This window comes from Cucurbita maxima, unplaced genomic scaffold (genome assembly GCF_002738345.1).
Source record: "Cucurbita maxima cultivar Rimu unplaced genomic scaffold, Cmax_1.0 Cma_Scf00010, whole genome shotgun sequence".
Lineage (NCBI taxonomy): Eukaryota > Viridiplantae > Streptophyta > Magnoliopsida > Cucurbitales > Cucurbitaceae > Cucurbita > Cucurbita maxima.
The window spans coordinates 4,968,473-4,988,327 of NW_019272026.1; the positions used below are offsets into that span (position 1 = coordinate 4,968,473).

General features: G+C 37.5%; 4 protein-coding genes across 7 annotated transcripts; 2 read left to right on the forward strand and 2 right to left on the reverse strand.

The window, feature by feature from the left end:
• The first annotated feature begins 1,310 nt into the window (after window positions 1–1,310).
• Window positions 1,311–4,265, forward strand: LOC111485814 (PLASMODESMATA CALLOSE-BINDING PROTEIN 3-like). Its single transcript, XM_023132849.1, has 4 exons — window positions 1,311–1,537; window positions 1,945–2,184; window positions 2,490–2,523; window positions 3,714–4,265. Exons 1-4 carry the CDS (start codon window positions 1,474–1,476, stop codon window positions 3,991–3,993), a joined length of 618 nt encoding a protein of 205 aa, XP_022988617.1. The 5' UTR covers window positions 1,311–1,473; the 3' UTR covers window positions 3,994–4,265.
• Window positions 4,266–5,530: 1,265 nt separating this feature from the next.
• Window positions 5,531–11,454, forward strand: LOC111485349 (histone deacetylase 5). Its single transcript, XM_023132185.1, has 14 exons — window positions 5,531–5,987; window positions 6,792–6,993; window positions 7,082–7,228; window positions 7,404–7,516; window positions 8,422–8,633; window positions 8,801–8,865; window positions 9,049–9,219; window positions 9,311–9,394; window positions 9,574–9,694; window positions 9,797–9,918; window positions 10,438–10,631; window positions 10,764–10,899; window positions 10,984–11,048; window positions 11,142–11,454. The coding sequence occupies exons 1-14, from the start codon at window positions 5,803–5,805 to the stop codon at window positions 11,302–11,304; spliced, it is 1,980 nt and encodes a 659-aa protein (XP_022987953.1). The 5' UTR covers window positions 5,531–5,802; the 3' UTR covers window positions 11,305–11,454.
• A 757-nt stretch (window positions 11,455–12,211) lies between these two features.
• LOC111485579 (DNAJ protein JJJ1 homolog) lies at window positions 12,212–14,903 on the reverse strand. 4 transcript variants are annotated; one of them, XM_023132514.1, is made up of 5 exons: window positions 13,655–14,901; window positions 13,047–13,480; window positions 12,721–12,779; window positions 12,524–12,594; window positions 12,212–12,478 (listed from the first exon to the last, which is right to left on the reverse strand). In XM_023132514.1, the coding sequence occupies exons 1-4, from the start codon at window positions 14,826–14,828 to the stop codon at window positions 12,537–12,539; spliced, it is 1,725 nt and encodes a 574-aa protein (XP_022988282.1). In that variant the 5' UTR covers window positions 14,829–14,901; the 3' UTR covers window positions 12,212–12,478; window positions 12,524–12,536. The 4 variants fall into 4 exon arrangements, with proteins under 4 accessions (XP_022988282.1, XP_022988281.1, XP_022988283.1 ...); XM_023132513.1 differs by having other exon boundaries at window positions 12,212–12,594; XM_023132515.1 differs by having other exon boundaries at window positions 12,212–12,594; window positions 13,047–13,336; window positions 13,511–14,901.
• Window positions 14,904–15,613: 710 nt separating this feature from the next.
• On the reverse strand, window positions 15,614–19,065 carry LOC111485677 (mitochondrial substrate carrier family protein E-like). The gene is made up of 9 exons (XM_023132658.1): window positions 18,996–19,065; window positions 18,290–18,405; window positions 17,969–18,026; window positions 17,681–17,830; window positions 17,033–17,243; window positions 16,866–16,911; window positions 16,506–16,620; window positions 16,317–16,389; window positions 15,614–16,182 (listed from the first exon to the last, which is right to left on the reverse strand). The coding sequence occupies exons 1-9, from the start codon at window positions 19,063–19,065 to the stop codon at window positions 15,963–15,965; spliced, it is 1,059 nt and encodes a 352-aa protein (XP_022988426.1). The 3' UTR covers window positions 15,614–15,962.
• Window positions 19,066–19,855: the final 790 nt, after the last annotated feature.

Here is a 19,855-nt window from a genome sequence, read left to right on the forward strand (position 1 = left end):
AGATACAGTTTGCAGATCGGGTCGCTATTTGACCCGTTTGAGAACACAGTTCTGCTTAATGAACATCATTGAAATAACTACGTACTCAAAAAAAAATATATATATATATATATATTAATTTATTATACCCTAATTAGCTACGTGCATTTGCCGAAGTGGGCCCAATATTATTGGGCCTATCGGCCCAGGTATTGTGTACTACTGGATCCTTCTGGTTGGTTATATTGGGCCGAGCCCTCTGTAGATTCTTTTTACCATTTTTTATAAAAATATTCCTTTCAAATAATTTTTTATATATTTTTTTTACCAAAAATAAAATAAAATATTCTAATAAATAAATTTATAATATAATATTTAATATAATTTCAGAAAACTCAAAATTTAATATTATAATATACTCTCTTCTCCCTTCTCCTGTTGCAGGCTTCCCGCCGGCGGCTTTCATCTCCCGAGTTTGGCGGTACCAGTGAAATTTAATAATGTCGCCTTTGGCAGTTTCCTCACAGAGAACTCAGCCAAGCGTTCAAGGACGCCGCTCAAGTCCTCGGTGACTTCTTTTGGTGTTTTTCTAGGCGCATTAGTTCATGTTTCACTTAAGCCGTTGAGAAGAAGCAAGAGAAATCCCCCCGTTTCTCAAGAAAAGGTAAGCTGTATTGTTCGAGAAATTCTCTCACGAAGATTTGGCTCTGGATTATATTATTGTAAATTGTGTTTTGTACATTAAAATAATCATTTCAATCGTTTAGCGCCAGCATTGGGAATATTGATTGATTTTTATTCTGATTCCTTTTTGTTTCGTGTTTGTGTAATTAATCGTTATTTCCTTTCGGTGAAAGAGGGGAATAGGTTTGTGGATAATTTTACCTACGAACTCGGTGTGTTTGGAAATGGTTCTGACTAAAGCAATTAGGTTAATTGAACTTCGATTTGAATTCGACCAAAGAACGTGAGTTCCAAATTGCACTAAAGAACTTGACTACAGAATCGGAGTGTTTGGAAATGGTTCTGAATAAAGCAATTAGGTGACTCGAAGTTCGATTTGAATTCAACTAAAGAACTTCAGTTTCAAATTGCACTTGAATAGCTTGCCAATTCCATTTTCCCCCCTTTTAGCAACTGTGATGAAACAGCTCTATTTGGTTGAACCTTTGTTTATTTTAACATGTTCTGAGCTTCTCTGGGTGGAGAAATTGAAGTTATTGGTTTGTCACGAGCCTACTAGTTGTTAACAAGGCGCAGAAAGTGCACTAGCTAGAAAATACGAAAGTGGGCCACTCTCATAGATGCCATCGTTTACATTACCCTCTGAAAAGCCACTGCCTTTATTTTGTATCGAACAGACCCCTTCCCCTTCAGGATATTTTACATTTCCACTCTCACAGACTCTCTCCTTTTCTCTACACTTCTCTCTTTCTGCTCGTGTATGTGGCCGTGAGAGCCTTCTTCTGGCCACTATCTCTGAGCTTTGTAATCATGTCTTGGGTTATGCATGTTTTAGCTATTGAGCTTCTTATTCTGGCCATGACTGGCCATTCAAGTAAGCTCCTTGCGTTTCTATACTGGGTTTTCTTTACTCCTTTTAGTTTGACTTCTCAATAATCTTTTCGCTGATTCGAGCCTTTTGCTTGTCAGCCATCTTTAAAGGCTATTCAAATGTGCATTAACCATCTCTACAGATATGTGTCTATAGATCTTCTAGTTATGGTCATCTTTATGTAGTCATTGTTCTTTTGTTTAAAAGAGAGCTTTCTTTTTTAGTTTGAAATTTGTGGTTCTTTTTGGATGGATAAGGGGCTTAAAAGTTCTGGGAGTGAGTTTCCAGTACTTTTGAAATTTCTTATAGATGTGTAGATCTCGTTGTGTTTCGTTTATTTTCTTCTGTTTCTTCGTAAGTTCTTTGTTCCTTCTGCTCTCTCTTGAAATGGTGGCTTCTGGAACTTGTAGGTGCAACATGGTGCGTTTGCAAGGACGGAATAGGTGATACTGCTCTCCAGAAGACAATTGACTATGCTTGTGGAGCTGGGGCTGACTGTCTCCCTATTCATCAAAAGGGGGGCTGTTTCGCTCCCGACACGGTCAAGGCCCATTGTTCCTATGCTGCTAACAGCTACTTTCAGAGGAAGGGTCAAGCTCCTGGTTCCTGTGATTTTTCTGGCACAGCCATGGTCACCTCTACTGACCCCAGTAAGATTTCGCTGTCTACAACCACATGTTTTTCTCTAGTTCCTTCTAAATAAGAAAAGGTTCAGTCAGTTATGATCTGATTCACTTTAAGAAAGGAAAAAATGGAAACAAACACCTCGCAGAACTTACTCGGATTCTAGTATATGCCACAAATTTGAACACTTTTGGCAATCTATCGAAGTTCCTTGGCTATCTATTTCAGCTTCTAAATTAGTATGTTTTGTTTTCATATTTCTTATCATGTTCAGAAATGGAATCTGATTCTTTTTATTTTTTTATTTATAAATTTCTTGGTGTTTTCTCAGGCATTACAGGCTGCGTTTATCCTTCCAGCGCCAGGTATACTTCTGCACCTACTTCCACCATGTTTATTTGAAAAAAAAAAAAAATATATATATATATATAGAATGGTAGGAATAGCAATAATTTCTTCCCATTTCAATTTCTGACAATCGCTTTATTAGAATAAGATTTTCTCTGCTTTCTCCCAAATCCATGGCTAGACTCAAAATCTCATTCTAATTTTCTTATTTAGTGAACTTCCATCTCTTTGAAATGAAATAAAAGCATGATTATTAGCCTTTCCCCCCTTTATATTTTTTGTGAGCTTCATTTGGACTTCTTATCCACTTTACTCTTGTACGTGAGCAAAATATTAAGAGTATTTTGACTTCATTTTATGTTTTATTTTCATTTGAACAAAACGTAGAGCCTTTTTACTTTAACAGGATTAGAGCATCTTGTTAGTCAGAAACTCAACAAAAAATAAAGTTAGCTTTCGATAGTCATAGATAGATACTATTGGAAAATAGACTTTTGCAATTAGATTCGCTATCATCCCATTGTGCCGTAATTATAGATACTCTTTTCGTCAATTGACTATTTGTAATTACATGATCATTTTTTCTGGCTTCTTCCCTGCCTGCGTTTTTCAACTTTTCACTTTCACTCAAGATGTGATAATTGTCACCGTCACACATAATTACTCCACACTGGTAAATACATTTATCCTAAAGTAAATGCTCGGATGAAAATGGAGTTTTTTCATAGTGATGATCAGATTTATGTTGCTCCTCGAGATGGTAAATTATTGAGATTTGAGCCACATTTTAATGCCTCGAAAGCCAAGCCTAGGCAGACCATGATTTTTGGAAAAAGGGTTTCACATGTGGGTGAAGAAGGTTGCTGGAGCAGCAGTTTATTTTCTTGGGGGAGGAACACTTTGTCTTCTCTCTTGAATCTAATTTGAAATGCTCTAGTCGAAAACTGGTCACTTGCTAAGATAAATTTTCCTGATAGAAAGGATGAGATTATCTCTAGATCCTTAACAAATGATAACTTTTCTTCATCTTCATTAGGGATTGGAAAATGAAAAGCTGACCATTACTTCATTAATGAATCCAAACCTTTCAGAACTGATTAACATTTTGTTTCTGAAATTTGGCATAGAATTCAACAGAGGTTATCTGCTGTTGTAATATCTTATCTAAAATGGGATTCATCTTATTTTTGGTAATCTGCTGTTGCAGCCCTGTAAACAGTGGCACTGTTCCAGTAACTGGAACACCAACCACCACCAGCCCGGGCACTGGATCAACTCCCACAACCAATACTCCATTTGGTTCTACAACCCCCACCGGCGTCATTGGAGGGAATGGCTTCGGCAGTGGCAGCAACAGTCTAGGACCATCAGGCGTCGGCGGGATGAACACCGACTACAGTGACAGTGGATCAAGACTCAAACTCACTCTAATTGCCAATGCAGTAGCTTATTTGTTATCTCTCTTGTTCTGTGGGCATATGGCTTGATGCAGTTTCTTTTATTTATTGGAATCGTTGTGAGAGGAATGCAGGGTGGCTAGCATGTGATGTTCCTGTTCTTGCTGTACTACTGGTTTTGGTCTTAGACAGCTTTGTTTTTTTAAATTTGTTCTTTCGTCCACTTAAGTCTCTCCCTCCCCACTTGATGCCAAAAACAAAATTGGAAAAAGTTGGCCTCCACATTGCTTTTTCTGGATTCTTCATGCTCTAGTGGGACCCACAGAACACTTCTTTTAACTTTACCAGATCTACTTACCATGTTCATCAAATGTTGTTTTTTTTTTTTTTTTTTTTTTTTTTTTTTTTTTTTTTTTTTTTTTTTTTTTTTTTTTTAGTTCAAAATTGAATGATTTAGTTCACGGACAAGGAAAAGCTATTTTACGGTCTCTCTTTCTGGTTGAGAGTGAAGGGTTAAATATTTTATAATTGATGATGGGAACTGATTAATTATGATGTCATTTTAATATTTTTTATTTGATTTTTTTTTTGTTATAGTAAATGATAAGTGCCAAAAATGGTTAGAATGATTGAAAAATATATATTTTTAATTAATAAGTACATTTCTAGATATCATATCGATTCATATTATTAATAATCTGTAGAATTAATGTTGGTAAAGATTAAATTGGTGTTCTATTAATTGAGAAATCCCGTTCATATTTTATACATCATTCTTATTTTAATAGATCTTCAACAATAAATAATAAAATTAAAGTGTTCTATCAATCAAGCTATTGATCGTAATAGATATTCAATTGTAAATAATAGAATAAAAGTGTTCTATCAATCTAGGTATCTCGACGTCTTTTACACATTATCTTTATTTTAATAGATCTTTAATGGTAAATTAAAAGAATGAATTTCAAGGTTTTAAAGCTACGATTGAGTTGGCAATAAATTGGAGGATCCAAATGAACTCTAAAGTAACATTTAGTACCAAATGTTTAGATAGGGATGCCCATATTTTCATTACTTATTTCATCTCTCATCTCTGTCAAATTCTCTATTTATTTTTACGGGATCTAATTCACATTCTTTCTATTTAGTATTTATTAAAAAAGTTATTCTCAAAATTTCATTCTTATGGTAAAAAGTAAATAAGTATATAAATAAATAAATAAATAAATAAATATATATATATATATATATATATATATATATATAAAAGCAAATGTTATATCAATATGATCCTAAAAATAAAATTTTAATATTACGATATGGTATTTAATAATCTTTAAAAAAAATCTACAATAAGAACTTAGATAAAAAGGTTAAGGAAAAAATATTTTTTATTAATGTAGCCTAGGTTAATAACAACAAACCCTTAATTTCTACAATATTAGGATATTATTAATTTCTTATAAATACAAAAAATACAAAAAATAGCCCTAAATTCAATTAGATTTTTCCCGATATTTATAAATTGAAATATAATTTAAATGTCATTTTCATTCTAGTTAGTTTGAGTTGTAACATTCTGAATGTATTAAGTATTATATATATATATATCTATATTTATTGGGAAAAAGGTCTATTTTTTTGGAGATTTTGTTTCAACTGTTCCGACTAACGATCACAGTAGTTACTGGTTGACTTAGCTGACTTGCGAGTGGATTTGATTGGGCAGTGAGACCAAACTGTTCTGTATTCTCCGGCGGGCGATTCGTCGATCTCGTTCTGAGTGACGGCGCTCCGGCACTCCGGCAAGGCCGCTAGCCTACTGCGAAATTCAATTTCGGAAAGTTTTCGTCACTTTTGGAACTTTGCTGGTTAGATTTTTCTTTCTTTTTTTGGAGAATGGATGTGCATGGCTCTGGAACTAGGAAATTCGACGGAGGCAATGGCGATTCGCGGAGGGTAGGGGTTTTGTACGACGAGAGGATGTGCAAGCATCACACGCCCGACGGAGATTACCATCCTGAGAATCCCAATCGAATTAGGGCCATTTGGAACAAGCTACAGAGCTCCGGCATTCTTCAGAGGCATGATCGTTTTTATTTCTTTTATTTAGCACTTTTCCTGTTGTGTATTTGTTTGTGCTGTGTGTAGCGTTGCCATGGTAATCGAAAAGAAGTGGAGAATTGGGTTAGACTCTTCTAAAATGGTGCTCTGTGCCATATCATATTTGTGGCAAAATTATGGTTTTTTGAGCTAGGGACGTAATGGCCCAAGCCCACTGTTAGTGGATATAGTCCTCTTGATTTTTCCCTTTCAGGCTTCCCCTCAAGGTTCTCAAAACGAGTCTTTTGGGGAGAGAGGTTTCTGCACCCTTATAAAGGGTATTTCGTTCTCCTCCCCAACCAAAGCGGGATCTTACAATCCATCCCCTTCGAGGCCTAACGTCCTCGCTGGCACTAGTTCCTTTCTCCAGCCGAGGTGGAACCCCCACCAAATCCACCCTTTATGGGCCCAGTGTCCTTCCTAGCACATCGCCTCATGTCCACCCTCCTTAGGGGTTTAGCCTCCTTGCTGGCACATCTTTCGGTGTTTGGGTCTGATATCATTTGTAACAGCCCAAGAGTTTCTTGATTATCTGAAAAGAATCTCTTGCGGACTTCCTCGAATGCATGTATAGTGAAGGAAGTGTATTCATTTAATTATTCTTGGTACAGTAACTTCACGTGATAATTGATACATTCGTGGAATCTATGAGTTCCTTCTTGCTTCATAGTCTTAGTGGCAACTCGTTCTTATGTCGGCTGTTTCTAATTTTCAGAATTTTTTGTTTGAGATAGTTTGATTCTGTTTCTTGGATAAATAGTTAAACTGGCTCGTTTCCTCTTCAGGTGTGTGGTCTTGAATGGGAAAGAAGCAGAAGATAAGCATATTTTGGCAGTACACTCCAAAAACCATGTTGACTTGATTAAGAAAATAAGCTCCAAAGAGTTGGATTCACGAAGAGATAAGATTGCCTCACAACTTAACTCCATATACTTTAATAAAGGATCATCAGAAGCTGCTTATCTAGCTGCTGGTTCTGTCATAGATGTAATATACGCACGAATTTTTCGTAGTTGCACGTTGAAATGGGTTCTTTGTGTATGCTAAGTGACTGAAATGTCTTTATTTTGTTAAGGTTGCTGAAAGAGTAGCTCAAGGAGATTTAGATTCCGGAATTGCCATTGTGAGGCCACCGGGTCATCATGCCGAACATGATGAAGCTATGGGGTTCTGTTTGTTCAACAATATAGCTGTGGCAGCAAGCTTTATTTTGAATGAAAGAGTAAGACCGCTTTCCAATTATGTTTAAACTAATAGTCATGGATAATTATATGATCCTGTACTTTGTTATTCTAAAGTTCCTACCAGAACGTGCTTACAAGTTCGAATTTATTTCGACTTGCCTATTCTATTTCGTTAGTTTTGACTTCATTTGGTCATTGTCTTTCATAATACAGCCAGATTTGGGTATTAAGAAGATATTAATTGTTGATTGGGATGTTCATCATGGCAATGCAACACAAAAGATGTTCTGGAGGGATCCCCGCGTTTTGTTCTTCTCCGTTCACCGGTAGGTCGGTTGAGGATGTTGATGTTTTCTTAAATATTCTTTTTACTCTCTCTCTCTCAACTCTAGGAAGCGAGTTAGACAAAATGTACACCTTAGAGGGCATAGAGCGAAGAAGCGAGACCGAGTTCAAGAAGGGAGAGGGTGACCTGGTATTAAGGAGAGGATAAAGCACCCACACAGACGCCTACGAGTTCACATAAAAGCACACTCCAATGGCTTAATAACTAAAAGAGGGTTATTACAAAGAGTTCTCAAAGAAAGTTACATTTTGAAGCTTGGCACATTCACCATCTCTCAGATGAGATGATTGTCACCACATCTCGAAAAGTTTTATTTCATTTTAACCGAACTCTGACACCTCCGATGTAACGGTCCAAGCCCACCGCTAGCAGATATTGTTCTCTTTGGGTTTTCCCACAATGTTTTAAAACGCGTTTAATCCTAATTAGTGACGTCATCTCATGCATGCGTTGAATTTCCGGGCTTCCATGTTCAACAAGGACACTGGGCCCTGAAAATGGGGTGAATTGTGAGATCCCACATCAGTTGGAGAGGGGAACAAAACATTCTTTATAAGGTGTGGAAACCTCTCCCTAGTTAGACGCCTTTTAAAAATCTTGAGAGAAAATTCGAAAGAGAACCCAAAGAGGACAATATGTGCTAGCAGTGAGCTTGGGCTGTTCCATCCGACATCCAAAATCTCGTACCTTTCTCTCTTTTCACGGCCATAGTTTCTAATAGTGCCCATTTTAGCGTGTCAAAACATTTTACCTTTTACTATTTTTGTTATGTTTTTTTTGGTTACATGGAATATTGGCTATTGGGTGATGAAGTCTGGTTTTGATATCCTATCTGAGTTATGATCACTTTCACAAATAACGTGCCAACTTATTTTATAAACACAGGCACGAGTTTGGAAGTTTTTATCCCGCCACAGATGATGGTTACTATACCATGGTTGGAGAAGGACCAGGAGCAGGATATAATATAAATGTCCCTTGGGAGAATGGACAATGTCGGGATGCTGATTACCTAGCTGTTTGGGACCATATCTTGCTTCCGGTTGCTAAGGAATATAATCCTGATATGATCATAGTCTCTGCCGGATTTGATGCAGGTCAGATGCCACTAACTCTGAGATGCTAAAATTCTTCTCAAATTTAGGACATATTTCTTGAAACATTTGATCTCAGTTTTACTTTTATCGACGATTATCGTGTCATGATGGAAGAGGTACTTATTAAACGAAAACACGTATAAAAAATTATTTCATGCTCGGAACAGCTGTTGGTGATCCTCTAGGTGGTTGCTGTGTCACACCGTATGGATACTCAATTATGTTGAAAAAGGCAAGTGTTCAGTTCTTTCCTATTTTGGATTTGTTTTAAATCATCACAAGGGTAGCTTGTTTGTTGAATGTTGTTGCATTTCTGACATACAATTAGTACCAAAACTTAAGAACTAGTTTTAATGTTTTCTATAAGAACAAATACATGAACCTTTGATGGTAGCACTGTTACCCACTTCTCCAGTTGATGAATCTTGGTCAAGGAAAGATTGTATTGGCATTGGAAGGGGGATATAATCTTGATTCTATAGCAACTTCAATGCTTGCCTGTGCGGAACTTCTGGTTGATGGAACAACTATGAACAATTCTTCAGAGACTTGTCCATTTGAGTCAACATGGCGAGTGATCCAAGCAGTAAGCTCACTCTTCCATTGTTTCTGTTTCACAAGTACTATTAGCAATACAATTAACATCTTGTCTATAAAAACCTCGTGATTCTCGCCAGGTTCGCCGAGAATTGAGTCCTTTTTGGCCAATGCTTTCGGATGAACTACCAGATAATTTAACCAGTAAAAAAGTGCCAGTCCCGGTAATCCCTTGTATCCTAGCCTTTTACTATTGTCTATACATATTTGTTGGGATCTGTTATGAATTGCTATCTATACATGTGTGTATGTATGTATGTATGTATATTCAAGGAAGGGGTTAGTATGTCGATGCGTTACTCCACGTGATAATCCTGCTAAATTTGTTCTTTAACTTTTCCAGGAGGTATTGCTTTCAAGCTCTGATTCGGAGGATGAAGCTTCCGATTCTCGATTAAAAAGCCTCGAGGAAATTCTTCAGGGTATCACACTTTCACAAATGGAAGTTAAGGAAGACAATCAGGGTAAAGAGCACTGAGATTATCTTTTCAGATCCATGTTCTTTATATCATTTAGTTTTGATTCACGTCCAAAGAAACATTATGATGGTTTTCACCAAAACACAGGTCAAGCGGTTAATGTTACTATCCCTTGGAGATTGGAGCTCTCAAAAACTGATATCTGGTATGCTTCATATGGATCAAATATGTGGCGCCCGAGGTTCCTCTGTTATATCGAAGGAGGACAGGTTCGACTTCTTCATCTGTGTCTGCAGTACTTTTCTTTGAATAATCTTGGATAACTATATCGTATGATCGTCGTAAAATCATGTCAGTCATCACTTTCAAGCTTTTGCTTGAAAAACAAACTTAGGAGTGAAAATATTATCAGGAGAAGTGAAAAACCGAGTTCGTATTTTGCTACCAAATATGTACTTGAAATGTTATAGAGAGTGAAATAGTGCCCATATATGCCAGTTATCTCTATATGGAACATTATTAACATTGTGTACAACGGCCCAAACCCACCACTAGCAGATATTGTCTTCTTTGGGCTTTCCCTCACGGCTTTAAAACGCGTCTGCTAGGGAAAGGTTTCCATATCTTATAAAGGGTGTTTCGTTCTCCTCCCCAACCAATGTGGGATCTCACATTTTAAGAATGTGCATCCGGTTCTTTCTTATGTGAAGTGTCACTCCTTGTTTTCCCTCTTTTTCTTGTTTAAATTTACTCGTTTCTAGTCTTAACATTTGAAGAGAAACTTTTAGGTTGAGGGTATGAAAAAACCGTGTACGGGTTCAATGGATAAGACACCACCAAAAGAGATGCTGTGGAAAACTTTTCCTCACCGTCTATTTTTCGGCCATGAATATACCAATACATGGGGCCAAGGAGGAGCTGCTTTTCTTCATCCTGCAAGCAACAGTGATGAGAAATCTTTCCTGTGCTTGTATAGAATTACGTGAGTTAATATCAATAGCTTCTTGTTTCTCCTAATGTTTTCGACTACGGGATCCCCCACTCGAACTCATGTTTTCTAGCACAAAATCTTAAATTTATCTTTTAATTCTTGTTCTGGATCTTCTCTTTACAGGCTAGAGCAATTCAACGATGTTTTGTATCAAGAAAACAGTGGAAGTGGCTTCCTTTCTGATAACCCTTTATTGGATATAGCTAATTTGAACAAACTCACAGGCAACGCTTCCACATCTATTGAGATTTCAACAGGGGTATGTAAACTATCTAGCTTCTCTCCTATAAAAGCGAATTCGTTTCTTGATCGTTTCTTAAGCGACGCTTGAATTATTTTGCAGCAAGGATGGTACCACAACCTTGTATACTTGGGGGAAGAACACGAACTTCCAATAGTAACTATGACGTACGCCTCGAATCTCCTTATCGTTCTGTGCAATTTAAGTCATGTAAGAACCACCATTTAGTAGTAAAATGATGTACTTCCATTTGATTTCAGATGTTCGCATTTGGATATGGAAGACTTCAAATCTGGAAAGGTTCCTCTCTGTGCACCAGCCAAAGGGTACGTTGATACCCTTGTTAAAGGCCTTGCAGCAGGACCACTTTCGAAAGAGGAAGCTTTGGTTTACATTCAGAAGGCTTTAACTAAGCCACTGTAAGCGCAATCCCCTCATTTGCAACCTTCCTGTTTCTTATTTATGAAATTAGGAGAGACCATTAGTTGATGAACTCACTCTGACATGCTCTTTATTCTGTAGTTTGTTACTTTGTGGTAATTAAATTGGTGCATAGATTGTCTTTTCTGGGTTGTTTTTAGTTTTACTTTATGTATATGCACATAATGTCATCATTATGTGTAATAATTAGACTCCTCGTGTATTGGCCCAAATCCACCGTTTTAGCAGATATTGTCCTCTTTGGGTTTTTCCATTCGGGCTTCCCCTCAAGGCTTTAAAACGCATATGCTAGGGGAAGGTTCCCACACCCTTAAATTGGTGTTTTGTTCTCCTCCCCAACCAATGTGGGACATTACAATCCACCCCCCTTCGGGGCCCAGCGTTCTCGTTGGCACTCGCTCCTTCCTCCAATTGATGTGGGACCCCCCAAAATCCACCCCCTTTAGGGCCCAAGCGTCCTTACTGGCACACCGCCTCGTGTCTACCCCCCTTCAGGGAACAGTGAGAAGGCTGACATATCGTCCGGTGTCTAGCTTTGATAACATTCGTAACGGCCCAGATCCACCACTAACAGATATTGTCGTCTTTGAACTTTTCCTTTCGGGCTTCCCCTTAAGGCTTTAAAACGAGTATGCTAGGGAAAGGTTCCCACACCCTTAAAGGGTGTTTTGTTCTCCTTCCCAACCAATGTGGGACATTACACCCTGTAGGAGATGAAACAATTTTATACCAAGCAACTGAAGAGTGCAGACTGGTATTGAACGAGTGAAAAACAAGGTCAAGTTTTACCACTGAAATCATTAGTGAAGGTTAAGAAATACCTCGAGATTGGGTCGGTATTCAGCATCAGTACAAGATCAAAAAAAGATCTGAGGACATATGCTTGTAAGAGCAACTCAAATCGTATTAGATTTTGTTAAATAAAGCTCAAGGTTTAAACCATTGGATTCTTGCAGTTTACAATAGAACGATGAAATGTGAAGAATCACATCGTTTCCAAACATCTTTCTGGATAGACAACGAATATGTATACACTACTATACTCCTTACTTCTCATTAGGTACTTTGGTCGGCCATGGAATAACATCCTGCAAGTCTGCTGTCGCTCTGCAATTTGTGTCGTTGCTAAAAATTTAAACTCTCATTGAATGTGTTATGGAACTTGATTCAAAATCCTGTGACCTGTCAAAAATTGATGTCGATGCGAACTTCTGTCATCGATATTTTAACGCAGCATGCCCTGTGGCTCCCAAATGCTTATGCAGTTTATTCCTGTCATGATATATCAAAAACCCTCTTCAATTTGGTGCAGTCAATCTAAAACTTATTGTGTTATTATAAGGTATGAAAGGATATATGATGGTGAAAAATAGTCTAGAAGTTCTAAACAAGGATTACCTTGATTCAAACTGCTCCCCACATGTTTCGCATGAATTGCCAGAATCCTTAGATGTTGCCTAAGTTTAAGATTTTACATCATTAGAAATTGTGAGCAGAAATCACTATAATCAATAGTCTAACAAGAGGGAAGTAGAACATTAATCTAATATGGATGCTTAACAAGCTGATGTTCAACTTCCTTAATTTAAGAACACATGATATCTTTCATATTCAGCTAATATGGATGCTCATAGTTCAGGACATGAAGTGTTGTTGCATATTACTGATAGTATGGCTAAAATAAATGATGAAATTAGAACTCAGTTCTGCAGAATGTCAATTACCTTGGATTTCTTCCCTTTAGATGAGTTCCTACTGTTGGTCTTTGTGTCCTTCTGTGCAACTGCTTTCCGATCAGCTGGTTGAGTTGAATTCCTTTGTTCTTTAGCCAACGAATTGGAAGGGGAATCCTGCTGATATGATGTATCGTCTCCGTTGTTTTTGTCATTTTGAGAATCGGGTTCGGTTTCATTCCTAGCTTCATCATTTCCCTTGCCATTCTTTTTAGCTCGACGATTCTTTCCTCCCCTCCTAACATTTTCGAACTCTGATGGATTAGGCTCATCGTTCTCATTTTCAAAATGAGCTTTGTCTGAGGAAGCTTTAGGCTGATTCAATGAAGCTGCATTTTTCCTATTTCGCAGCCCAGCTGCCATTGCTTCAAGAATATCTGTTTCGTCGTCATCGTCATTGGATCCAAGTTCCTCAGCAACGATATCTGATCGTTGCTGAGGGTCATCGTTCTCATTTTCAAAATGAGCTTTGTCTGAGGAAGCTTTAGGCTGATTCAATGAAGCTGCATTTTTCCTATTTCGCAGCCCAGCTGCCATTGCTTCAAGAATATCTGTTTCGTTGTCGTCGTCATTGGATCCAAGTTCCTCAGCAACGATATCTGATCGATCGACATCATGAACATCATAATATTCACTCCCACTAAGTTCTGCCCCGCTCTCAGCTTCTTCTGCTTCAATATCAAAACTTTCCTTGAACTGCTCCTCTAGTTTATCTATCCCAACATCCAGCAGTGTGGCTTCTTCTTCATCTTGTCCTTCATCAACAAATTCTTCAGATTCTTCCTCGTCGTCAAGGGATTCCTTGAACTCTGCAACCTTCTCCTTGTGTTTTTTTGACTGTTCGTGATTCTTCCACTGCTTTTCACTCTTGAACTTTTTCCCACACAAAACACAGTACAGCTCTTTCGCTCTCTTCTCTTCCTCAGATTCATCTTCCGGATCCTCCTCAATTTCCTCAACTTTTGCCCAATCCGCTTCTTCGAATGCCTTAAGCTTCTCCATCTTCTCCCTCTCTAGCTTCTTTTTCCTTTCCCTCTCCTCTTCCTTCTTCTTCTCCATTTCTATGTTCCTTTTCATAGCCATATCAGTCACTCTCTTATCCCTCTTCTTCACAAACTCGGCCAAACCTCTTACTGTCTCATTGTACTCCCTCTTTGCCTTCTTCCTCAGCTTATTGTTATCCTCCTCCATTAGCCTCCTCGATTTCCGGTTTGGACCGGCCATGACATCGTACTGATCAACCCAGCAAAAATCCATAACCGTGCAAAATCCAAGCCAGTAATTATAAAACGCAGTCACCTGCGTGTACGGAGCATCCAAATTCCCCATGACCGGAGCATTGCGAACCGTATCCAAGCGCAATCCTAATTTCTTTGCGAAGTTAATCTCATTCCCGTAAATTTTGTCAAAAATGTCGGAATAAATCTTATAGAACCCTCGTCCAGAATCCGAATAGCCAGAATAAACGGTATTGGAGAAAAATGGAAATAGATTCGGAACAGAGTTGGAATTAACCGATCCGGCATCAGAAAAGAGGATTTGGGAACGATGAGAGTCGTACCAGGCGCGTTCTTTAGGATCGGAGAGGACCTCGTACGCGTGCTGAAGCTCTTGAAACTGAGCGGTGGCATCAGATTGTGACAAACCGGACTGGACAAGCTTATCGGGATGGCGTTGGAGGGCTAGCTTCCGGTACGCCGATCGAATCTCGTCGGCGGTGCAGTCGATGTGGAGGCCGAGGACCTCGTAATGGCATCGCTTGCCGGACGCCATGGCAGACTCACAATCAGGGATTCTTCTCCTTCTGCTGCTATGGGATTTTGGCTCAGCTGACGAATTCGAATTCAATATTTATATAGAAAGTTAAAAGCCATCACTATCAAGTATCAAATTGAGAAATATTTTGCAATACGCGGATAGTCCTTTTATTATTTTATTTTAAATTATAATTAAACTAATGCACGACAAACATTATCTTTCACATCATTATTTATTGCATTCAGGAAAAATCACACAAATTTAATAATTTTATTATTACCATGTATTTAATTATCGCAGTTTACATTAATTCACTTCAAAAAAAAAAAAAAAAAAAAATTGAATTGATAGAATTATCAATTTGACTTTTAATCGATGCATTCCAAGTTTTAAGAGTATAAATTAATTTTCCTAACAAGTAATTTAATAAAATAAAAAATTTAGGGGTATAAATTAATATTTTCCTAACCAGTAATTTAATAAAATAAAAAGAAAGATAACCCGAACATTAACCTCTTAAGACCTAGGAAGTTATCTACTAACCGTAGACTCAAAAGAAGTTCAAAGACCAAAATAGATATTTACAAAATTTAAGAACGGAACAAATTTAAAATTTTAAAGGCTAAAATAAACATTTTCGGCTTCTAAACAAAATGTTTAGAAAGTTTAAAAACAAAAATAGAACAAATTTGAAAGTTTGGAATTAAAATAAGATTCACATTCCTATTTATACAATTTGAATCATATCCAAATTAAAGATTCAAAGGATGTAATAACATTCCCTTGAACACCTTCCATGGTCATATAGAGCACTCAAATGTGTACTCTTTTCTCTCTTTTTTCTATTGGAGTTTATACCAGTTTATTAAACCTGTGGGCTGTAGCTAACCAAAGAATTGAGATTACATGAAGGAACAGGACCTCAAGGATGGATAACTAACATTATTGTCTATCTACTCATTTCTTTTGCTTCTGATGTCTTGGTTGTGGGTCTCTCACATAATAAACACAGACCACTCCCCAAGTCATGGATTAATGATCCTCTTGATTGATTGGTACTGAAAAACATATAATGTTTATCTGCAAAATTCGACAAGAGTCGATGATGGACCGAAACTCAATTCAGTCTCGAGCAGGTAATGCTGCTTCTCATAATGTTCCTCTTCTATCAACTAATAAAGTAGCAGCTTCGTTTTTGTATTTAACATCCAATCTCTCATTGAAATGGTCTCTCAGAAATTCCACAGCCATAAAAGTTAGAGCAGAAGCTGGAATATACCATGTGATTCTGGGTATGCTACCCCTAAACATTCCCTTCGTTCCCTCGCTCCGCCAGATAGTTCTCACCGCATCGAACCAGCCGTTATACCTAAGATTTTAGAGAAAGTACTGCATATAATCGCCATCTTGAATCGAGGTTTACCAAGTCGATACACATTGATTGTAAAGAGTGAAATTTCACTACAAAAAACATATTCAAGCAGGTTGAGTATCATCTGATACCTTAAAGTTGATCCCTGAACTTGTATTCTTGTTTTTATCACATCCAGGGGAGTAGTCAGATAAGCACTCATACCTAACAATTTCAGAACCATATATTATGCGATCATAAAATTGAACGTTTAAGGGAAAGGAAAAATTAAAAGCTACGTAACTTAATTAGTAATGATGAAGGGATATCAAAATGCATACCACCAGCTAATCCCCCTAACACAAGTCCTTCCAAGGAGCTATTAACATCTGAATTAGGCATCCATCTTCGCTTCCCAAACTCGGTGAAATCCTTCAGCGCCTCGTAAAACATGACCTGCAGTGTGTTAACGAATGCATTTAATTGATAAATACATAAAAAAAAAAATACAGAATTGTGTGTGTGCACGCATGAGAGATCTTTTTTCTAGATTTATCAATAAGCAACTAAGAATTATACTTGGAATCTAACATGACAATAATATCTGCAGATACATAACTGAAAAATCAATACAATGAAAACGATCCGGGGAAAAAGTCAGACACTCAAACAAAGGTACACAGATTCAGAACTTTATATACCATTAGACCAGCAAACGGCACATCCCTAGCAAGTGTAGACCAATATCTGGAACAATACATGGGAGAGGGTCACAATCATGCAGTAATTATATTTCACTTTCAGTATGTTTTACAACAAAAAATTTAAAAATCCAAGAGATAAAATAAATCTGGTTCAGAGTTCAGACCCCGCATATAATCCTCTTAATCCTTGTTCCTTCAAGATTGAACGACCAGCCTGGAACATCCCTGAATAATAGCCATACATTGGCCTACCAGGATTCATAGAGATATTATTCTTCATGGGAAGGGAATTCCAAGATGACCTAGTGCCTTGAACTTGCATTCGCTGCTTCATAACTTCACATGGAACATATACAAATGAACCCAGTGTATCACCTGAATGGAAAAAGAAGGAAGAAAAGAGTGACATCATGAAGCGTGTAAAAGCTTATTGTGATCTTCACTCACACAGGCTTTGATTTTCAATAGTTAGCATTGGAGGTTTGGGTCAAAAAATAAAATTAAGTTCACTCGTTATCGATGTCTTGGGTCACTGTCTTTGCAAAACAAAAAAAGAAAAGCCCTCGTTCACATATGCGAACACTACATCATTTAGACATAAAACATAATCTATGAGTCCAAGAAAATGTAATAGCTGAACTAAAATATGTATGACGTGAAGAAAATAGTGTACTGAATCTCGTTAACTAGTTTATAATGAAACAAGGATAAATACATCAGTACAGAACTTTGTCAAAAGGGGTATAGTAATGATCATGATGCGGCATGGCTCAAAAGTGAGAGAGGTTTTCGGAACACCCAGGATTGCTTACCAACTGCTCCAGCAATGAAATGAACCCAGTGACCGTCAAGGTTAGGATGTCTTTCTTCAATCCATTTCTTACTGGATTCAATAACACCAAAATATGTAGCTCCAGTGGCAAGTGAACCAGTAACTCCGGGAGCTATGCCCCTATAAAAGCCTAAACAGCTATTAGATGAGGATAAAGAACTAAATAATACAGCACAGTCAAATACGTGACAGAGATTTGAACTTATTACAATAACACGAGAACGTAAAGAGACAAAAATTTTAGCCGATAGTGAAAAAAAAGGGTTACCCTTTAATCCGTCAATTTTCCATACTGATTGGACCATATGTAACAGGCTCTTTTGATTCTGAAAGAAATTTGATGAACAGTGAACAAATTTTAGAGCTAGGAATTGCCAAATAGACAGTCTTCAGGGGAATGGAGGGAGAGGGGGGACTGGATCTATATTGATTAAATGCCGCAGCAAACTCTTAATATTTAGATTGAATTTATTGATCAAACATGGTGGTTGAATGAAATTTTAATTTTTCACCAAGCTGATATCCTGAAGATAAGATTAAAGTATTTTCATCAACAGACACAATTCATGAGCTCTCATATACATCATACTTGACTTCCATATAGAATAGCCTGGCTTTGAATCCGAGTCTTGATGGTATCAATAGGGTGCATTATTCCTTCTCCAAATGCTCCAGCTATAGCTCCCCATACAAACTCCCTCCATTCTGCAGGAAGAGATAGCATGTTCGTAATAAAGCATCTCTATACATTCAAATTTAATAGCAATTCGCTACTTGTGCTACAAGACTAAGAAGATGATTATTCACTAAGATTATGCAGCTATTTAAATTTCTTCTCTGCTGCTTCAAACAATACACGAAACCTATGAAGCACTCGGAAAGCAAACGCTCGATCCGTAAATCCCTACTTGTGCTACAAGACTAAGAAGCTGATTATTCACTAAAATTATGCAGCTATTTAAATTTCTTCTCTGCTGCTTCGAACAATACACAAAACCTATGAAGCACTCGGCAAGCAAACGCTCGATTCATAAATCTCTGTTATTTTACTAATAGTTTTTCATGATGAAAGATTCTACATCATCCTTCCTTTGTGTGGCACAGTAGATTTTTCCGTTAGATCCCAATTTTCAGAAATCCGAGCACGTTTGATTCTCATTTCCTACATTTCACACGAAATTGCCACTGATACTCTACTGGTAAGTTCAATATAGTAATTGATGTAAACGATTAAACCTGGAACGCATTGAGCAAACGATTTCCAGCTAGAAAAAGTAAGATCCAAAAACGCTCACCAAAAAACTGATTAGAATTTGCGGTTCTCAAAGCTCGGTTATTACTGGAAGTTGAGGAATGAGCCGCCATTCGAGATGCGGTGGGCGAGCTTGAGGTGCTCAAAGTTTTCCGGCGGACATGGTGGCCATTTGTTTCAGTACTGACTATTGAGTTTCGGAACAGGAAAAAATTAGGGCTCAGATAAAATTGCAGTTACGAACTTTTTACCCCAATATACAGTAAATAGTTCGATTGATAAAAATAGGTTTTAATTGTATTTAAGATTAAAATAAAAAGGTTGAAATTAAATTAAAAAGAAAAAAAATAAAGTAATTCTATTTAAGATTACGAACTTTTTACCCATTTTATTTATGGCGGGACATTTCACAATAGAAAAATCGCGCGCTTCGGCGGGTGGCTGTCAGTTATCTGCTCTGCTCTCTACGCCATTACACCGCTGCTGCATTTGAATTGCTTGAGTTGTTCTTCGGCTGAATGTTCGTGCGTCTCGCAGTAACAGGTAGCATCCCTATGTCTCCATCGCACGAATTAAACTTTTCAATTTTACATGAAGCTTATAGCATATCCATCGTCTTCCTAAATCGCGATTGAGCGATTTCGTTTTGGACGGAGAATCATCCGACCGTTTTAGCTGATTATATTGTTGATTAATTGGATCGGTCTGATTCATAACTATTATTTGCATAAATGAACTCCAGAATTGAACACGCTTCTACTTGTTTTGTTTTATTTCCGGTTAGTGATGCTTCTTGTTGTATTATGGTATATGTCAGAAGAGATTGTATGAGCGGCGTTGGGTTGATGATTACGAGATGTTCGCCTGCCAGGTTTGGAGAAAAAAGATAGCACATTCAAGCGT